The sequence below is a fragment of the Octopus bimaculoides genome, chromosome 8 (assembly GCF_046866305.1).
Source record: "Octopus bimaculoides isolate indiv1 chromosome 8, ASM4686630v1, whole genome shotgun sequence".
Lineage (NCBI taxonomy): Eukaryota > Metazoa > Mollusca > Cephalopoda > Octopoda > Octopodidae > Octopus > Octopus bimaculoides.
In genome coordinates, this window is record NC_142935.1 from 75807097 (window position 1) to 75826589 (window position 19493).

The 19493-nt window shown below is 35.5% G+C and overlaps 2 protein-coding genes across 3 annotated transcripts in view; one reads left to right on the forward strand and one right to left on the reverse strand.

Annotated features, from left to right (window-relative positions):
* Positions 1-18796, reverse strand: part of LOC106877921 (frataxin, mitochondrial) — a 45839-nt gene extending 27043 nt beyond the window's left edge. Inside the window, exons 1-2 of one of the 2 annotated variants that reach the window (XM_052970171.2) lie at positions 17865-18796; positions 1130-1209 (exon numbers count right to left, since the gene is read on the reverse strand). In XM_052970171.2, coding sequence (XP_052826131.1) covers positions 1130-1209; positions 17865-17891 — 107 coding nt within the window. In that variant the 5' untranslated portion in view covers positions 17892-18796. Of the gene's footprint in view, positions 1-1129; positions 1210-9744; positions 9911-17864 lie in introns of those variants that run through there. The other variant, XM_014926990.3, reaches the window with a different exon arrangement.
* The window catches only part of LOC106869058 (ubiquitin-conjugating enzyme E2 E1), a 34887-nt gene continuing 34100 nt past the window's right edge, over positions 18707-19493 (forward strand). The window contains exon 1 of the mRNA XM_052970170.2: positions 18707-19340. The gene's annotated coding sequence lies outside the window, so the exon portion shown is untranslated. The remainder of the gene's footprint in view (positions 19341-19493) is intronic.

A 19493-nucleotide genomic window follows, 5' to 3' on the forward strand; every position in this document is an offset into this window, starting at 1 on the left:
TATATGTGTGCGTGTTTGTGTGTGTATATATATATATATATATATATATATATACTGCTCTCCATCAAATCCACCTTAGTATCCATCATTTAAGCATCTCTCCTCCAGGACTTCCATCTCTTTATCACTCGCAGTACCCTCTCTCAAAGTTACCTCTATTACCACCCAACACTTTCCCTAACCTTTATCTCATCTTCTGCCCTTACCTATGATGTCCAATAGCCTTTCTTTCTCTTGCTGTTTCCTCACCTCTTTCTCTCCTTCCTTTTCAGTGCCTCCCCATCTATGATGCTTTTGCAACATTCACACTTTGCTCCTTCTTACCTTTATGGTAACCCCAAGAATCTACTTCTTACTCTTCTCTTTCTGCTTCCTTTCCTCTCATAGCTCTCTCTCCCACTGCTTCTTTGCCTCCTGAACACCCCAATGTCCTTTTTCTTCTTTTCTTCTCTCACCTACCAGCACCCCCACCCATACATACACGCCTTTCTTTCCTTAAACGACTCTCTTAGGATTCCTCTCCACTATAGTCCTCCTTTCTCTCACACTTTCTGTCCATACTTGGCCCATATGGTTGGATAGCCCTAGGTCCCTACTCCACATACATCCCTGATTCTTCCAAAAAACCTGAAAACATTGTTCTGAAAAAAAAAAAAAAAAAAAAAAATAGGTGCAGGCATGGATGTGTGGTAAGAAGTTTGCTTCCCAACCACATAGCTCTGGGTTCAATTCCACTGTGCAGTACCTTGGCCAAGTGTCTTCTACTGTAGCCTCAGGCCAACCAAAGCCTTGTGAGTAGATTTGGTAGATGGAAACTTAAAGAAGCCCATCATATATATGTATATGTTTGTCCCCCCCAGCACTGCTTGACAACTGGTGTAGGTGTGTTTACATCCCCATAACTTAGCAGTTCAACAGAGATTGATAGAATACATACCAGGCTTAGAAAAAAAAGTCCTGGGGTTGGTTCATTTTACTAAAATCTCCTCAAGGTGAAATGAGTAAAAGATGAAAGATAAATAAATAGATAAACCTTATATATTCTAACTTAATGCTATAGGTCCCTTTTTTCTTAAGAATACAAATTTGTTTTTAACCAAACAATAAATATTTATCAGAATTTACTGACTTTTTAACATCTGTACAGTAATACTGGAGTGAATTTGTGGGAGTAGAGAATTCCAAATCCTTTGAAGTTAATCCATAAACCTATTGAAAAGAGAAGAAAGTACTGAATCATTAAAAAGACATTTGGGGCATAAATAGTTTGGAATTTTTACATATTTGTGAATGTTCAAAAAATAGTTTGTTAATAGTACAACTAAGATTAAATATTTTCATGAGAATAATTCTGTATGCAATGAATACATCAGGTCATTTAACAGATTTACTTTTGCAATAAATTAGTTGATCAATCACTCGCTCACACATCATTTATGTTAAAATAATCATGCAAAACAAAAAAGAAGAAAAATTCACAATGATATATACATACACCTAAAATTAGTAGGACTTCTGGGACTGAGACACTAAGAAATACAGTCAAATACTCTCATGACCCCTGAAATTTAGGCAAGATCAGAACAGTATTAACATTACAAAATTCCATTGATGCAACAAATATGTTATAGACATTACAATTTTCTTAATTCTATATCAAAAATACTCAGAAACTTAAGCCTTAGTAGAACATATCCTCACAGTCCTTGTCCCATGACACAATATTTTCATCTAATCATCATACTGCTTTCTAATTTGTCTCAGCAAATTATAGTTGGTTTTGAGAAATTAAAAAAATGCAATTTCTTCATGTTATGTGTTCAAAAATAATATTTTAAACATTCATCAAAATATAATTGCACAAATCAAATTGTGTTAAAAAATCCACAAGAATAGGTGCGGCTGTGTGGTAAGAAGCTTGCTTCCCAACCACATGGTTCCAGGTTCAGTCCCACTGCATGGCACCTTGAGCAAGTGTCTTCTACTATAGCCTTGGGCTGACCAAAGCCTTGTGAATGAATTTGGTAGATGGAAACTGAAAGAAAGCTGTTGTTTTGCCAAACCACTAAGTTATGGGGATATATATATCCCCCCCCCCCCCATCACCACCTGACAACCAGTATTGGTGTGTTTATGTCCCCATAACTTAGCAGCAAAAGAGACTGACAGAATAAGTATTAGGCTTTAAAAGTAAGTCCTGGACTAAAACCCTTCAAAGTAATACTCCAGCATGGCCAGTCAAATGACTGAAACAAGTAAACGAATAAAAGAAAGACAAAGAAATTCAATATATCACTCACTATTATTGCACACTTACTAAAAGGTAACATTCTAAGCTGCACATGCAACTCCTATAGACAATACTATATACTTTAATGGACATTAACAAGCATACTACTAAATCTAAATAAGGAAATTGTGACATTTACAATCTGTATATTAGACTCATCCTGGATGAATTTAGTCTTCCCTTAATTTCTAATATTTCTTTTAGGTTTTGCTTCCACATCTGGAATTTCTTTTCTAATTATGCTACAGATTTGATTATGAGAACAAAGTCATCTGCATAGAGAAGCTCCAGCCTTAAATTCTTGGTTATGGTGGACTATGATAAATAAGAGGAGATTAGAGAACAAACCTTGGTGAACTAGCTGCACATTAAATTTGCTGCTGCACTCATTACTAACTTTCATTTTACTGATGGTACTTCTATACATAGCTTGGTTGGCTCTCAACAGTCATTTGTCTATTCCAAATTTCCACAGTGACCACCAGATGAATGAGTGAGAGACCCCGTGAAAGGCTTTCTCCATGTTGACAAACAGCAAGTACAGCACTTTATTTTTGGCTAAATACTTTTGCAGTGGTCTTACTATGAAGAAAGACTAAGTAGTACTTCTCCCTGGCATGAAACCAAATTGTATCTTATCTAGGTTAACTCAATTCTAATTAGTTCAGCTATAACTCTTTCAGTAACTTTCATGACCTGCTTCTTTTTAAGGCATCTCCTTTATGCTTGTAACAGTCAACTCTAATGCTGCAATGCCAGTTGTATGATACTTCCCTGTATAACCTGATTAACTATACAGGTGACTAGGCCTTATCCACAACACCTTATACCTCTGATCCTCACACTGCAGAACACTGGTAAATCTCTTCAATTCTGCTTCTCTTTTAGCCATCTGGTATATTTCTTTGCTACCCCTATTCTTCCAATCTTTTCAAATCTACTTCTTCGCTTTTATGTCTTTGTCAACTTCACTGTTCCACCACTATGTCTGGCTAGAACTTTGCACCAGCCACAGATTTGGTCCACTGACCTTTATAAGTTGTCCTAAAGGAACTTCCAGTTCTTCTGTACATTTATCATCATCATCATCATTATCATTTAACATCCATTTCTCCTCCTTTTTCATCAAATGCTTCATCTAGTACTTCCCTAAATTTCTGACTGTTCACTGAATGTATAAGCTACTTCCTAACCTGTCTTGTAAAGGCATATGTAGTCTACAAAAGGCATGGAGTAATCCTTTAGTTGACATTAAAACGAATATTAATATATATGTGTGTAATATATATAAATATAAAGATGGTGAGCTGACAGAATCATTAGCATGTTGGGAAAAAAGCTTAGTGGCATTTTGTCTGTCTTTATATTTTAAGTTCAAATCATGCTGAGGTCGATTTTGCCTTTCGTCCTTTCAGGGTCATTAAAATAAATAACTGTTAAGCACTGGAGTTGATGTAAAGGGCTTACCCCTTTCCCTAAACTTGTTGACCTTGTGCCAAAATTTGAAAATGAATATATAAATATATATATATGTAAGGAACGACCGTGTGAACTCAAAAAGGAGAAATGGTGACGAATGGAAAAACAGAGGACTCCTTTTATTTAAACGTGTCACACGGTCGAACACAAAATATATATCAAAGATGATATGCATGATATGTTATGCGACGATAACATAGATGACCAGTAATGAAAGACCACAACCGTATTAGATGAATAACAGAGATATTTATTGTAGCGTTAAAGATGTATGTCTGTGTGAGAGTGTGAATGCGACATATAATAACATAATCAAAGACAGGCCATCATACAAAGAAAAGTGTGTATGTGAGTGATACATGTATGTGTATGTGAGTTATTACAGCAAATAGAAAGAGTCAATAACACGTGAGCAATTATACCAGTTCTTTAGTACACTATAGGAAAAGTTCTGTATGTGAAGTTGGGGAGGCTGAGTGTGGCAGAGCTGATCACTAGTTGTGATGTCGTGGCATCGATGCCGGGCCATGATTCTTGTTATACAGATGTTCGTCGCTGGCTGAGAACTCTTGTCTGTTTATTTATCGTGGTGAAGCTGAGTCACCTCACAGAATCGAAGAGAGAGATGTGCAGCGGAGGTTTGGTTTGGTGTACATAGTAAGTCGTATATACACAAATTGTTGTATTTATATCAGGACACTGATGAGGTGCAGTGCATGATTGCATAATGTTTCAACATTGTTATATAATTACTTTTGTATTTTACTGAAATGCATGTATGTCTTATAAAGTTTTGAATACTACACCTACTATCTGCTTATTATTTTTGTCTATTATTTGGTTTATGCTCTGCATTCTAGTCTATACTGGGTCTAGTGCCTTGTGTTACTATACTGGACACTGGAGAGGATTGTGGAGCCAGGTCTAATTGTCATTGTGTGCTACACTTTACTGTGGCCTTTAAGATTATATATAGACGCTGGAGTGGCTGCGTGTTAAGTAGCTTGGTTACCAACCACATAGTCCCAGATTCAGTGCCACTGCATGGCACCTTGGGCAAGTGTCTTCTACTATAGCCTTGGGCAGACCAAAGCCTTGTGAGTGGGATTTGGCAAACAGAAACTGAAAGAAGCCTGTCGTGTGTGTGTGTGTGTGTGTATTTATGTGTCTATGTTTATCCCCCGTAACTTAGTGGTGAGGCAAAAGAGACCAATAGAATAAGTACTAGGCTTACAAAGAATAAGTTCTGGGGTTGATTTGCTCAACTGAAGGCAGTGCTCCAGCATGGCGACAGTCAAATGACCGAAACAAATAAAAGAAAAAAGAATATATATATATATATATATAAAGAAAACAGAAAATGTTTGCTTTAAATTTTGATTCTTGATAAACTTATGTTTATCCTTGTTTTGCATATGGATGCCCATGAATAAATATAAGTAATATACTGGTAGTGTAATGGATACTTCTTTCCCTTAGATGGTTATTTTAACCTCTAGCTCAACTAACCTATATATATATATATATATATATATATATCATCATCATCATCATCATCATCGTTTAACGTCCGCTTTCCATGCTAGCATGGGTTGGACGATTTGACTGAGGACTGGTGAAACCAGATGGCTACATCAGGCTCCAATCTGATAAGGCAGTTTCCACAGCTGGATGCCCTTCCTAACGCCAACCACTCAGAGAGTGAATATATATATATATATATATATATATATATATATATATATATATATATATATATATATATATATTTATATATATATATATATATATATATATATATATGTAAAAGATAGACACAAGCATAGCTGTGTGGTAAGAAGTTTGCTTGCCAACCACAAGATCCAGGGTTCAACCCCACTGTGTGGCAACTTGGGCTGACCAAAGCCTTGTTAGTGGATTTGGTAGATGGAAACTGAAAGAAGCCCCTTGTATGTGTATATATATATATATATATATATATATATATATACACACACATACATATATATATATGTATTAGAAGTATGTCTGGGTGTCTTTGTAACATGTGTTTGTCCATTATTTGACAGCCACTGCTGGTGTGTTTATGTCCCCATATGTCAGCAAAAGAGACCAACAGAATAAATACCAGGTTTAAAAAGATGACAAGTACTGGGGTTGATTAGTTCGACTAAAATTCCACAAAGTGGTGCCCCAGTATGGCTGCAGTCTAATGACTGAAACAAATAAAAACGATATATATATATATATCATCATATATATATATTTACTTTGTGGATGTATGTGTATATATGTATTTATATATTGTCTGGATGTTTTGCGTTCTTGTCCCATTTTGTATTTCATATATATATATATATATAGCGGCATACATACACTTTGGTCTCTTATATGTAAGTATATATTTATTTAAATCTTATATAACTCTCTTCTTTCTTTCTATCAGCCCTTTCACGCTTACTTAGTTCATTCCACTCTTTGTTCTTTTGTTCCCCTGCTCTCACATTTCCTGGCCTTCTCTTCATGCTCACTTTTCCTCCTCTTTTCACTTCACTGTGTCCCTGTCACTTTTTCTCGCCCCTCCTTAATTTTTCTGTCCTTCTACCTCTACCTCTCTCTCTTCTCTCCCCATGTGACCAGTGTTCGGCCAAGCCTGACCTTTCATTCTTGGTTCTGCCGCCATATGTGCAACATCTGTATTCCTCCCTGTGCCTGTGAAATCTTGTATCCCTGCCATAAGGCTTTATTTCCACACACGCCAGCTTAATTTAATTCGTCCTTAGTCAAAAGACACCCGTTGTTAATGTCCTGATATTTGTATTTGTGTACCATTTCTCCGTTTTTTTCCGTCCTTGTTTTCATATACATTTGCTGCTTTCTTTCAAGGAATCTAATGCTCTTAGCTTAGTTTTTCCTAGGGGCTGGCCAGATTGGAGCAATCTCGAGTATAACCAGCCGAAATTACAAAGATAATCTGGAACTCGACTGAGGAAAGAAAACTCTGAATGACCCATCCTTGTATGGATGTTTTGCGTTCTTTGTATTTTATATACATATATATATATATATACATCTAACCATTCTCTCTGCCCATAATTCCTGGGAGGGTCAAGTCTCCTACACAGTGTCATATCAGAAACAACTAACATTACACATTCCAGCTGAATTCCCAAATGTAACCAGCTGAGGCTATGGATATTATCCAGCCACCATGTCATTGATCTACTTCTAGGTCTCCTGCCAGTGTGCTCCATTTGAAGAATCCATCTTACAATTCGTTTCTGTGGCATGCTAATCACAAGTCCATAGCACTGAAGCTGTGACCTCTCAATGCAGAGAAGTAGCACTTTGACTTCGAAAGACTCTCTGATCTCTGAGCTACACAACGTCAAATAAGGTTACTCCAGAGATCCTTTCACAGAACTCCATATTGGCTGCTTGCATTCACTATCATATTCTTTTGGTCATTGCCAAGCATTCATAACCATAAGTGCAGATAGGCACAAAAACTGAAAACATAGAATATATATAACATATATATACTACATATATAATCTCATCATCATGTCATGTCTGTTTTCCATGCTGCCATAAGTTGGGCACTGAGCTCCAATGTTAGCTTTGACATGGTTTCTATAGCTGGATGACCCTCCTAGTGTCAAACACTGAGTGATTTTTTTTTTGTGACTCGAGTATTAGTGAGATTGCCAAGAAACTAGCAAAAAAAAAAAAAAAAAAGAAATAAAAAAACACCTACTCAACTGAGTGGAAGTGTATTTGAGAGAATGAGAGTTGGCTTATGCCAGGTGTTGAAAGGCTAAAATATAACAGGTGTTTGCTAAAAAGGGGACACATAACTAAGGTTGAATGGCTATCCACCTGATAGGCTCAGGAAAAATTTAACCCATGCCTTTCAAGGAAATTAGCCACCTTCAGGCAGTTGATTTCCTTGATGTGACTTTAAACTTAGTCACTAGTGCTTCCTATGTTTTTCTTTAAGAAACACTCAATTCCCATTGCACTCCAACCCACCCATCACCTCCTCGCTTTCAAAAAAATTAAAACTCAAAATATTTCACTTTCGTCAGATGTTTCACACATGTGTAGAATTCTACTGAAATAGCAGACGTCAAAAAAAAAAAAAAAAAATCAGACTACCACCAGAAATCCTGACATGCTAGAAACAACAGCTAAACGACATTATTTCTGGAAAAACCTCCCCGCTTTCAAAAAACATTCGGAGGTGATGGGTTAGGGTTGGGGAAGGGGATTTAAGTGTTTCTTTAAGAAAAAAAAATTCTTAAAGATTTGTAATCTCTATTTGGTTAATGTTTACAATATTACCTGGAAACAAGATAAAAAAAAATAGTACAATGGGTGTAGAAAAATGTGCAGGAAACAAATGTGAAGACAAAAATGCACGGAAAGCAGGGTGGGGGAGGAAAATTGACAAGATCTGAGTTTTTTCCCTCATAACTTTTAGGAAAATGGGTTTTTTTAAATAAAATTTTATACAAATACCTTTCAAACAGCATACATTACGGTTATAAAAAAAATTGTGGTTAAAATCTTTTCCGAGGGGATGGGGAGAGGACTTCGGTAAATTTATAAGATCCGAGGTTTTCGCCCATAACTTTGAGGAAAATAAATATCTTTTAATGAAATTGTATATAAATACCTTTCAAACGACATGCATTAAGGATGCCTAATGTATCGTAAACCCCTTATTTTTGTTCGGAGAAAAAAGGGGTGGAGGAGAAACCGGAATTATTGGAAAATATTTTTTTTTTTCGATGAATGAATTACGGTGACCTAATCTGCAATCTGGAACTAATATATCCAGTGATTGGATCTTTCTGAATTGACGGGCGCCACTTGTTTTCTTAACGAAACACTTTCAAACTTGGGATACTGGTAGAATGTGTCATATAAAACATCTTTTTCTCTTAGCCTTAAAAGTGGGGTGGGGACGGGCGAAAGTCTTTCTGAAAAATGTTTTAGGATGGAGTGGAGTGGGGAATTTCGGAAAATTCACCTGAGTCCACTTCAATTCGTCTTAACTTTCAAGAAAATGGATATTTTTTAATGAAATTCTCTACAAATATACCTCAGATTATGTAGATTCTGAGGACATAGGAATTTTGGGGGAAAACAATTGGGGTTATTTTTGGAACCGTTCCCCACATGGGTGTGTTTCGGAACAAGTCTGTATTTGTTTTATTTTCTGTTTTGTGCGTTTGTGCATCCGTAGATTTCTACCAAACGCGCGCGCGCACACACACGTATGTAATTAAAAAAAGTTCAAACGGGGAATTATTCCATTCAATATCATATCTATTACAGAGATTACGTAACAAATTATACTTTACACTTCTATATTTAATTGTGCGTGTATATTCCTTATTTTTGCTTCTTGTGTCTTCTGGGATTCCGTAAAAAAAAAAATCAATATATATATCCATTTTCCCGAAAGTTATGACGGAAAAATCGGATCTTGTGAATTTTCCAAAAGTCCTACCCCCACCCACCCAGATTCGTTTGCGCAAATTTTTTTTGTCGTATTCGTTTTCTACACAGTTAACACCCAGCAGGGTGTTTTTTTGTTGTTTTTTTTAACGGGAGAGGATTTTTATATTAACCGTCGGCCGGGGGCAGAAATCTGTAGTTGTGTCCTATTTTGTTTCGGAGGTCGTTGTTTATGTGCAGATTCAACAACCTTTATTATTTAATCTCCTGTAGGCCAGTAAACAATCTTCAGTGCGAAACGAAGCCATTGATGTTTTTTCTTTCCTCGCTCATGATTTTTCTTGTTTTGGATTTATATTTTCATGTGGAATATCTATGTAATTAAGTATGCTGTAACAACGAGAGCCTCTGACATGGATATAGCTCTGACGCGTGTTCAATAATAATTAAACGGTTAGAAATTTAAATTTAAAAAATCACTGTTGAATTTTGAAAACATTTATAATTACCTTAATGTTTGGCTGAGTTATAACTCTATAAGTGAAAACAAAATTATTTCTTCGTAGATGCCTAAATAGTTTCATAGAAAGACGGCGTGATAACATTGACATGCTGACATACTCAAAGGACAAACTGCAACTAAATAATTGAGTTATCTCCCCATGGTTTATCGGGTTTTCTTGTCCTGTGCACAATTTACATGTACTTGGTAGGAAGAACAAAGGAAGATGTGCACTTTCTAGCAAGGTCTATTGATTTGTGGGTATCGTACTAAGTGTAACACGCAAAAACATGGTTTAGGGAAATAATCTTATGATTCAGGTTCTTTGTTTGCATGATGACGATGTCAAAAATAATCTGGGTACTTCTTCGGTGTGTGTGTGTGGGGGGGATTCCGAATAAGTGCCATAATGTAATAGTCCATTAACTTTGGAATAGATGTAGTAAATTAAATCGGATCTATTCCATCTCAATCACAGATTTTTTAATTAATTTTTGTCAACTAAACAGTTTGAAACTTCGAATACTGGTAAAATTTCTCACGTAGATCCCGGTTGGATCTTTTCCTTTTGGCCGGCGCATAGAAAAAATAATTTTTTGTAACTAAACACTTTCAAATTTCGTATACTGGTAGAATGTGTCATTTAAAACATCATTTACTCTTGGCGTTTTTAAGAAAATTTTTTTATTTTCGAAGTTATTTCGTGTTAAAGTTGTCGTATTTCGGTATTTTCAACCAATTAATGGAGTCTATTGTGGTGAAAACAATTACTGCTGTGGTTTGTCAACAAGACGTTCTGGCGGTGTAAATTTACTTTGTCACTGTTATTTCTGATATATTTACATTTGAGATTCACGTGTATATAGTTTAATCAATTCAATTATTAGTTATTTAAAAAAAAAATTCAGTTTATTTTGTTTGTAGAAGTATTTTCGTTTTGTTTTAGCGTTTTCGAAATTGCCTATTTTGGGATCTTTTCCCTTGAATAAAATTACTGCCGTTGTTTGTCAACAACTATCGGCGGTATATATTTTGTTTGTCACTGTTATTTATGACATCGGGTTTTAGGGTCAGGGTTAGGGTTTTAGGGTTAGGGATATGGTTTTAGGGTTAGGTTAGGGTTTTAGGATTACGGTTAGGGTTAGGGTTGGGATTTTAGAGTTAGAGTTATAGAAAAATGTGAAAAATGAAGAAATTGGAGGAGGTGGGCAAAAATGTCTTTCCGAAAATAGCTGAAAAAAACCCTAACCTAACCCTAACTCTCAAACCCTAAAACCCTAACCCTGACCCTAAAACCCTAACCTTAACTCTATAACCCAAACCCTAACCCTAAAACCCTAAAGCTAAAACCAGTACAAATGCACGAACGATGTCATAAATAACAGTGACAAAGTAAATTTACACTGCCAGAACGTCTTGTTGACAAACCACAGCAGTAATTGTTTTCACCTCAATAGACATCATTGATTGGTTGAAATTACCGAAATATGACATCTTTAACACGAAATAAATTTGAAAATAAAGAAGTTTCTTAAAAACGCCAAGAGTAAATGATGTTTTAAATGACACATTCTACCAGTATACGAAATTTGAAAGTGTTTAATTACAAAAAATTATTTTTTCTATGCGCCGGCCAAAAGGAAAAGATCCACATGGTTTACTCTTAACGTTTTTGACAAAATTTTGTATTTTAGAAGTTGTTTCGTGTTAAGGGTGTTGTATTTGGGTAATTTCAACCAATCAATGACGTGTATTCGGTTGAAGAAAGCTACTGCTGTTTATGATAGTAATCGAAGAGGAACAACTTCCAGGTCATCTCTACTAAATGTCACTACTCTGTTCTCTGTTTACTCAAAAACATTAAGAGTAAACCATGTTCTATGTGAAAAATTTTACCAGTATTTGAAGTTTCAAACTGTTTAGTTAAAAAAAAAAAAATTAATTAAAGAGATAGAATAGATCCATTAAATCAAACCTATACATTACATGTATTTATTTTGCTGATCTCAGCTAGATGACAAGTTAGGTTGATTCTGGAGTTACACTTAGAGTGTAAATAGATGTAACTTAATACAGCAAATATTTTGCTCAGCATTCTTCACTTTTTACCGCACCACCATGCTTTATCTTTTACTTTCTTTTTAATTGTTTCAGTCATTAGACTGCAGCCATGCTGCTACACCACCTTGAAAAGTTTCGTCCAATGAATTGACGACAGTACTTATTTCCTTTAAAGCCTGATACTTATTCAGTTGGTCTTTTTGCTGAACCGCAACGTTGTGGTGACATAAACACACCAGTGTCTGTTGTCAAGCGGTAGTAGGAGTAAGCAGCACACATATACGACAGGTTTCTTTAAATTTTTGTCTATGAAATCCACTCACAAAGCTTTGGTTGGCCCAAGGCAATAATAGAAGACATTTGCCCAAGGTGCCACACAGTGGAACTGAGCCCAGAACCACGTGGTTGGGAGCCAAACTGTTTGCCATACAGTCATGCATTATAGATGAAAAAGGTTTTCTTTCTATTCACCAACAGATAAATAGTAGTGATCTCTGACATTGTCAAATACATATTTCAGAGAGGTAACAATCAATCAAATTGTTTCCTAGTATACCATCGTTGCCTATTGTATCAGTTTCAATAGAATGAAGATAAAATCAACATCAACAATTTGAACTCAGAATGTAAAGAAATGTGAATGAATACTGCAAGACAGTTTGTCTCTACAGATTCTTGTCTATATAGTACTAAAATTCAAATTTTGTTTGTCTACATGTGTGTTCCTTAATTTCAGGTTAAACAATGTACTGTGGACCTAAAATGTTTTTATTAACTTACTCTTGGTCATAAGCCCATCTTGTGTATGAAAAACATAAATTGAATGAATCCGACACAAAGAAACTTCAGACCAAGAATTCCATTCATTATCACACTGATACATTTAGAAAGTTTTCACCATCACTGACAACGAAGAAAATGAAGAGAACATGCAAAATTATACATATACATACATAAAAAACACACATGCATACATACATACAACTCTGAGATAAAATACAAATCATTCATAGCAGACAAATATATGTACATGAATGGGTGCATACATACAAACACACACAAAATGAAAAGAATATGCATACAGATATGAAAGGATTTACATGTGCGCACATGCACACACAGTTCTGTAATAATATATCATTGTCATTTGTTTTTTTTCTTAATTCTCACTATCTCTCAAATAGCTAAATTCATTCTTTATGCTTTATTCTCTCCTCTGTATCTGATGCTCTCTTTCTAGAGAGGTAACTGCAGGAAAAGAATTTAGCTAAAACTAAGTAATTACAATTGGCATTTGTTAGCCTGGAGAAAGCCTGACAGGATCCTTTACTCTGTGATCTGGTCGTCACTGAAGAAGTTATGAGTACATAAATGGTTTGTAAGAGCCATATATATGCCATGTGTAGGGGAATTGTCAGCAAGATGAAAGTAATGAGTACAGCAATTTAGTGTGCAGGATTCATTTGTCAGCCCTCATATTCATTGTAGTCCGACAGGTCATAACAGAGGAAGTTAAGACTGGTTGTCCTTGGGAATTACTAGCTTTATATATGGGTAACCTAGTTCTTATGATTGAAACTATCAGATTTACAAAAAAAAAAAAGAAAAAACAATCCAGACATGAAAGCAAAACCTGGAATCAAAGACCAAAGTTTTAGTAAGCAGTAAAACGGACAAGGCTCTATATTCTTCAGGCATTATTACTATTCTGCTGCCCTTCCTCTTACCTCACCCACTTTTTCTGCATCCTCAGTCATCTCCCCCAACTCGTGTATCATTGGTCATCCCTAACTCTCACAACCCTACTCAATTTCTAGTTGTCACCTACTCTTCCCTCCCTCCATTCCTCCTCAACATTTGCTCATAATATTTACTGTCTCACCCATTCCCAATCTCTAACCTGCTCTCATGCACTCTTAAATCTACACATCCACATTTCCTATTTTCATATCCTCACTTATATCTACTCACCTTGTGTTTTGGGAGTCAATTCCGATGCCTTACTATAACTATTTTTTTTATCTCTTTCCAGTTCTACCCATCCACTTTCACCTTCTCTTCTATAATGTGAGTAGCTGTGGAGTTCTACAAGAAATCTCTCTCACACAGCCCATACCATAAAGCTGCCTCCCTCTCTATTGTAACCCCACTCAGTCAAAGAAGGTCTTAGTCTCACAGGCTGCATGGTGACCACACATGTGCTGATGCTATATAAAAAGGACCTTGTGCAAGGCAGTATCAAAAAGTTCTCAGACTAGTTCTGTAGTGCATCAATGGATGACAACACACAGTTGTGTATACAGTGAGAGCTGGCAGTGTGCTGAGTGACATCACTGTGTTTACTTTGCAAGTTGTGAAATTTGTGTTTTTGTGATCATGTATATGTTTTAGTCTGCATTTTTGTCTTGGACAGGAACAAAGAGCCAATATGAAAGTTTGTGTTAAACTTGGGAAGTCTACTACAGAGACATTGAGTATGCTTTGGCAAGCTTACCACAATGAGGCAATGGGTTGTACACAATGTTTTGAGTGGCATGGGTGCTTGAGCATTACCCCCAGAAATGTGGTAATGTGCATTGAGAATTTGTCTCCCACGGCCAGACGGTCAATCAAGAGTTCTACTGCAACATTTTGAAGCGTTTGAGGGAGGATATTTGGCAAAAGCAACTGGATCTGTGGAGTGCAAAGGAATGGATTCTTTATGCTGACAATGCACCCTGTCACCAAGCACTCCTTGTGAGTTTCTCACCAAAAACATAGTATTACTTCTGCACCCACCCTATTCACCAAATTTAGCACCCATTGACTTCCATCTCTTCCCCAAGATGAAAAGGCAGTTAAAGGTCACTGTTTTAACACCGTTCTCAAGATCCAGAGTGAATCACAGATGGTCCTTGACATAATTACAGAAAATGACTTCCAGGCTGGATTCCAAAAGTGGCAGGAATACTGGAACCAGTGGATTGCTGCACAAGGTGACTATTTCAAAGGAGATGATGTTAACATTTAGATAAATAAGTTATTTTTCATTAAGCATAACCAGTCTGGGTACCTTTTGATACTACCTCATACATGGTGTAAAGTGGTTGGTGTTAGGAATGGCACCCATAGAAATTGAAGCAGATCCTGTTAAACCCCTGTCAGCATGGAACATGATATTAAATGATGATGATTGCTTCATACACTAGCATGGTAAAGAATTTATGGAATCAATCGCCTTCTGAATTAAAAAAAAAAAATGAACATAATAGTTAATCCGCACACCCAAAAATACATCTCCAAAAATTTTATTTAAAAATATGAATTATACAGGATAATGGGACATTTAGGATATTGGGGGAAATTGCTTAGTTACAGACTGTATGGTGCTTGTTATGATGTGGTATGATGAAATTGCTTTGTTATAGGCTGCAGGAAGCTTGTTATGATGCCCTATAATGAAATTGCTTTGTTATAGGCTTCATGATGCTTATTATGATACTGTATAATGAAATTGCATAGTTATAGGTGGTATGATGCCTGTTATGAGACTGTATGGTGAAATTGCTTGTTATGAGGCGGTATGATGAAATTCGTTTGTTATAGACTGTATGATGCTTCTTATGATGCTGTATGATGAAATTGCATTGTTATAGATGGTATCAGGCTTATTACAATGCTGTATAAAAAAATTGCTTTGTTATAGAGTATATGAAGTTTAGTATTATGCTATGTGATGCAATTGGTTTTTTATAGACTTTTTTGATGGTTGTTGTGGTGCTTTATGAGGAGATTGCTTTGTTATAGACTATATAAAGCTTGTGTACAAAGTGTGATGCTATATGGTAGTGAGATGTAGTCTTTAATGAAATAGATATAGAAAGAAATGTATATAATGTTCTAGTGCCTGAATGACTGCGTACATCCATGAGCTGCAAGGAGAACAGGAAATAAAAGCTAATGAGATGTAAAGTGTAAGACAGATCAATAGGCATTTTGAGCATCGTGCAAAAAATGGATGGAACCATTAAAACAGTGTATCTTAGGAAAACATGTTCAAATGATGAATGTTGATCATAAGATGCTGTGCCTCACAAAACAGATGACAAAAAACACACAGATTAGTGACAAGTATTGGACAAGACCACCATCCATGCAATCATAGCAAAATGTTGGAAGTTATGGGAGCTGGCCTGCATATATCTACATTGGGTCACACCAAGTATATTCATGTTCAGTCATTTGCTCTTCTACCAATTTATCATTCACTCCTGCTTCTATTTATTGTACCATGTCACCTGTATAACACAAGGGATGGTAATGGATCTGTCAACATTTAGTTCTGCTCCCTGCTATCACTATCTCTTACTTCCATTATGATGTCTGTATACTGGGGGATTGCACCAGGTCTGTTGATTTCTAATACATTCTGCTCTCTTCTTTGGTAGTGCTTGCCAACACTCTCTCTCTTTCTCAGATCTCTCATTATTGACATCTCCACTATCTCTTACCTCTATCTCTATGACCATCTGCCGTTTGCACTTTCTCTAACCAGCAAACATAAGCCTTCTGTATTGCTAGTCATCACTACCTCTTCTGCAAGTAATTTGTTATTGATATACTTCATTCTTTTTTACCAGCAGCTCTCCACCATTACTGACTTTCTTCTATTACTTCTTCCAGCATTGTTTCTTCTTGTACTCCCTTTTCTGTCATCATACTCTCACTTTCTTCATTCTCTCGCCTGTCCTCTCTTCTATTCATCCTTTTGATTAGATTATTTTGAATAAAAGTAGTGAGAACTCATTTGTCTTTCTATGGCAACCTCACAGAAACCAAGTTGAAAATGGATATGAGTGAAATTTGGTTCTTCAACCTAACTAGTGGGTAGTGCTTCTGGATTAGAACTGACTTTTAGCATGGAAGGTGGATGTAAAATGACAAGAACAGGTTCACAAAGTATTGGCCAGCTTGAAGCTGTGGTGCAAGGCATTTGCTTAAAGTTCTGTGCAGTGGGAGTAAATATCTTTTGCTACACAGCTATATTTGCACCCAAGACTGCTACTAGTAAAACACTTCTCCATTATACAGTGCCTTTCTCATGTTAACACTGAACTACTTTTTCCTGTTTTTTCATTCACCAAACATTACAGCTGTAACCATTACTTCATTTTGTTCTAGAATATTATATTCACCATCCTTCCTTTATTTAAAATGGAAATGATTTGAAGATTTGACTGTTAATTTTAGCAAGTTGAATGACTGTATAGAAGCTCTCTCACTATTTTATATAGAGACTATCTTATTAGCTTACATAAAATCTCTCTCAGCTGTCCAGGTAAAGCTTCTGCATGTATTTATTTGACTGGCAAACCATGTCCATAGGTTTGGTATGAAACTCAGCAAAAGGTTTTATGGCTTTTGTTTCTCTGAATTAGCAATCTGTATACATCTTCACCAAAATGTACATAATGCACCTGCATCATTTATTGTCTTCCTTATTGTTTCATTACTAAGCAGATTTTTCAACTCACAACTACAACCCATGATCTCCTGAGAGACATCAAACAATGGGGCAATCAACATGAATAACAACTGCATCAAACCCCAATCTGAGAAGAGCTGCTAAGATTATGTAAGGGTTCTGTCCCTCTCAGGACTAAATAAATAATGAAAAGACAGTAGCAACTGTTTATAACTCAGTGAACTGAGAAAAGCAATGTACTGAACATAACAGCCAAGTTTACTCATTCAAAAGAATTTGTTCTATTCAAATTCAGTACCCATTACCAGTCAAGACATTTGATCAGTACTATGATGTTGAATATGTAAACTGTAAATCATGAAGATTATTCATAAGAAAACAATTTGATTTGTACAAATCTTATCTCATTGACCAATATAATGCTAACATTTCATAATATACATTAAAAAAATAATTAAACTAGTCAAAATAGTAATTTGGAATCCAGGAATAGAGTGAAAAGTTTAGAAGTATGTTGTAAAAGCCCATACAAATGTGAAGGATAGTGAAAAAAAGGAGCATAAATTAAAAATTACTGATTTGTAGTTCTAATTCAAACTTACAATCTCACTTGGGGAACAATATTTCATAGTTCCTGTTAGTGTCCAAGGATGACAGAAGTACCAGCTAAAAACATTCCAATACAATTTCAAAAAAAAATCTATTTTAAAGAAAGAATTATCCTCTGATATTCTACGACAATGTGTTTATGCCCCACAAGTACTGGAGAGTCTCATATTGCTTGAGCTTTGAAACGCTGTGATATTGATTTCTTTTTACAAGACACACAATATCATAAATATTACTGATCTTCCGTCAAGCATAGAATTTCAGTATCTTAGCCCTTCTCTATTGCCCCATAGTACCACAAATTTTTCCATTAAAAAAAGAAAAAAAAAAGACAAGACCATTGTTAGTGTTCTATTATCTAACAAAGAACTTCATCCTATTTATTTCTCTGATGGCTTTGACACAAAGTATTTCAAGTTCATGAAATCAATATCATCAGCGCAGTGACTTGCCTCCACTGAGTGATTTGTTTTAGTGTTTAAAAGATGTAATTTAGCCGAAAAAAATTTAATATCATAACTAACCATTCTAATACAGACCCTCACAATTTTATGACCAACCTTATCGTATGTATACTCGAAAGTGAATACTATAACATTAATGCTTCTATAATTAGTCATTTAAATCATATATTTAGTTTTTGATGTAAAATATTTTTGGCGTTATTTAATTGGTATTAAACCTAAATATTTATATAAACCTATGCAGAAAACGTTTCCGTTGTTACTCGAAACTGCGCGCACAACAAACTTTTATATTAACAAAAAATTAAACTAATTCTGTTAGAATATTCTCAGCTACTTAAGATAAACAATATGTGAGTGCAAGCAAAATTAAACAAAGCGACCTCCCGTTAACTCGGCGTTATCTTATCAAAACGGATGGTCCTCAAACGGTCACTTTCCGATCTGGCACACTTCCAAACACTGATGCTGCAGTGAAGGCGAAGAAGGCTGTAGAAACAAGGAAAATAATTTCACAAAATAAATAACACAAATTGAAATATTATTTAATACACATAAAATATTTCTAATTATTAAGAATAGAAAATTATTAGTGAGAAAAAAGTACGGATGTGTTTTGATAAAAGCCAACAATGAAGCTTATATACTCCGTTACAAGAAGTCTACGCTACTAGAGACCATAATTGCTGTTAATTTTGCCTCCCGCTGCAAGTTTATCTTTGATTTGTGGATAAGGTTGCCAGACAATTATCCAGCATTTTAAAATGAATGAAACAGTTGATAGTATTGATTATAGAATTCATAACTGTTGGTTTCTGTTTGATAATCAGTTATAGAGTTACTTTTTGATTAATCGGTCGACAAATAAACAAACTGGACAGAGTGACGACGTAAGAGCCGTGTTCTCTATTGGCCTGCTACACGCTTTTTAATCAGTTTTCTCTTTGGTGTGGAATTTACCAAAATATATCTTCCAGGATCTTCTTGTTTATCCAGAGTTTGCAGGTACAGTTGTCATTATCATTTCTATTACACTCCACTCTAACTTTGCGCTCTTTCTTGTCAAATAAAGCGATTCGCTAAGTGTGCTTTTTTGCACTCTTTGTTGTTGATATGATGAGTAAAAAAAAAATATTGTCTCCATCCAATCTTTATCTT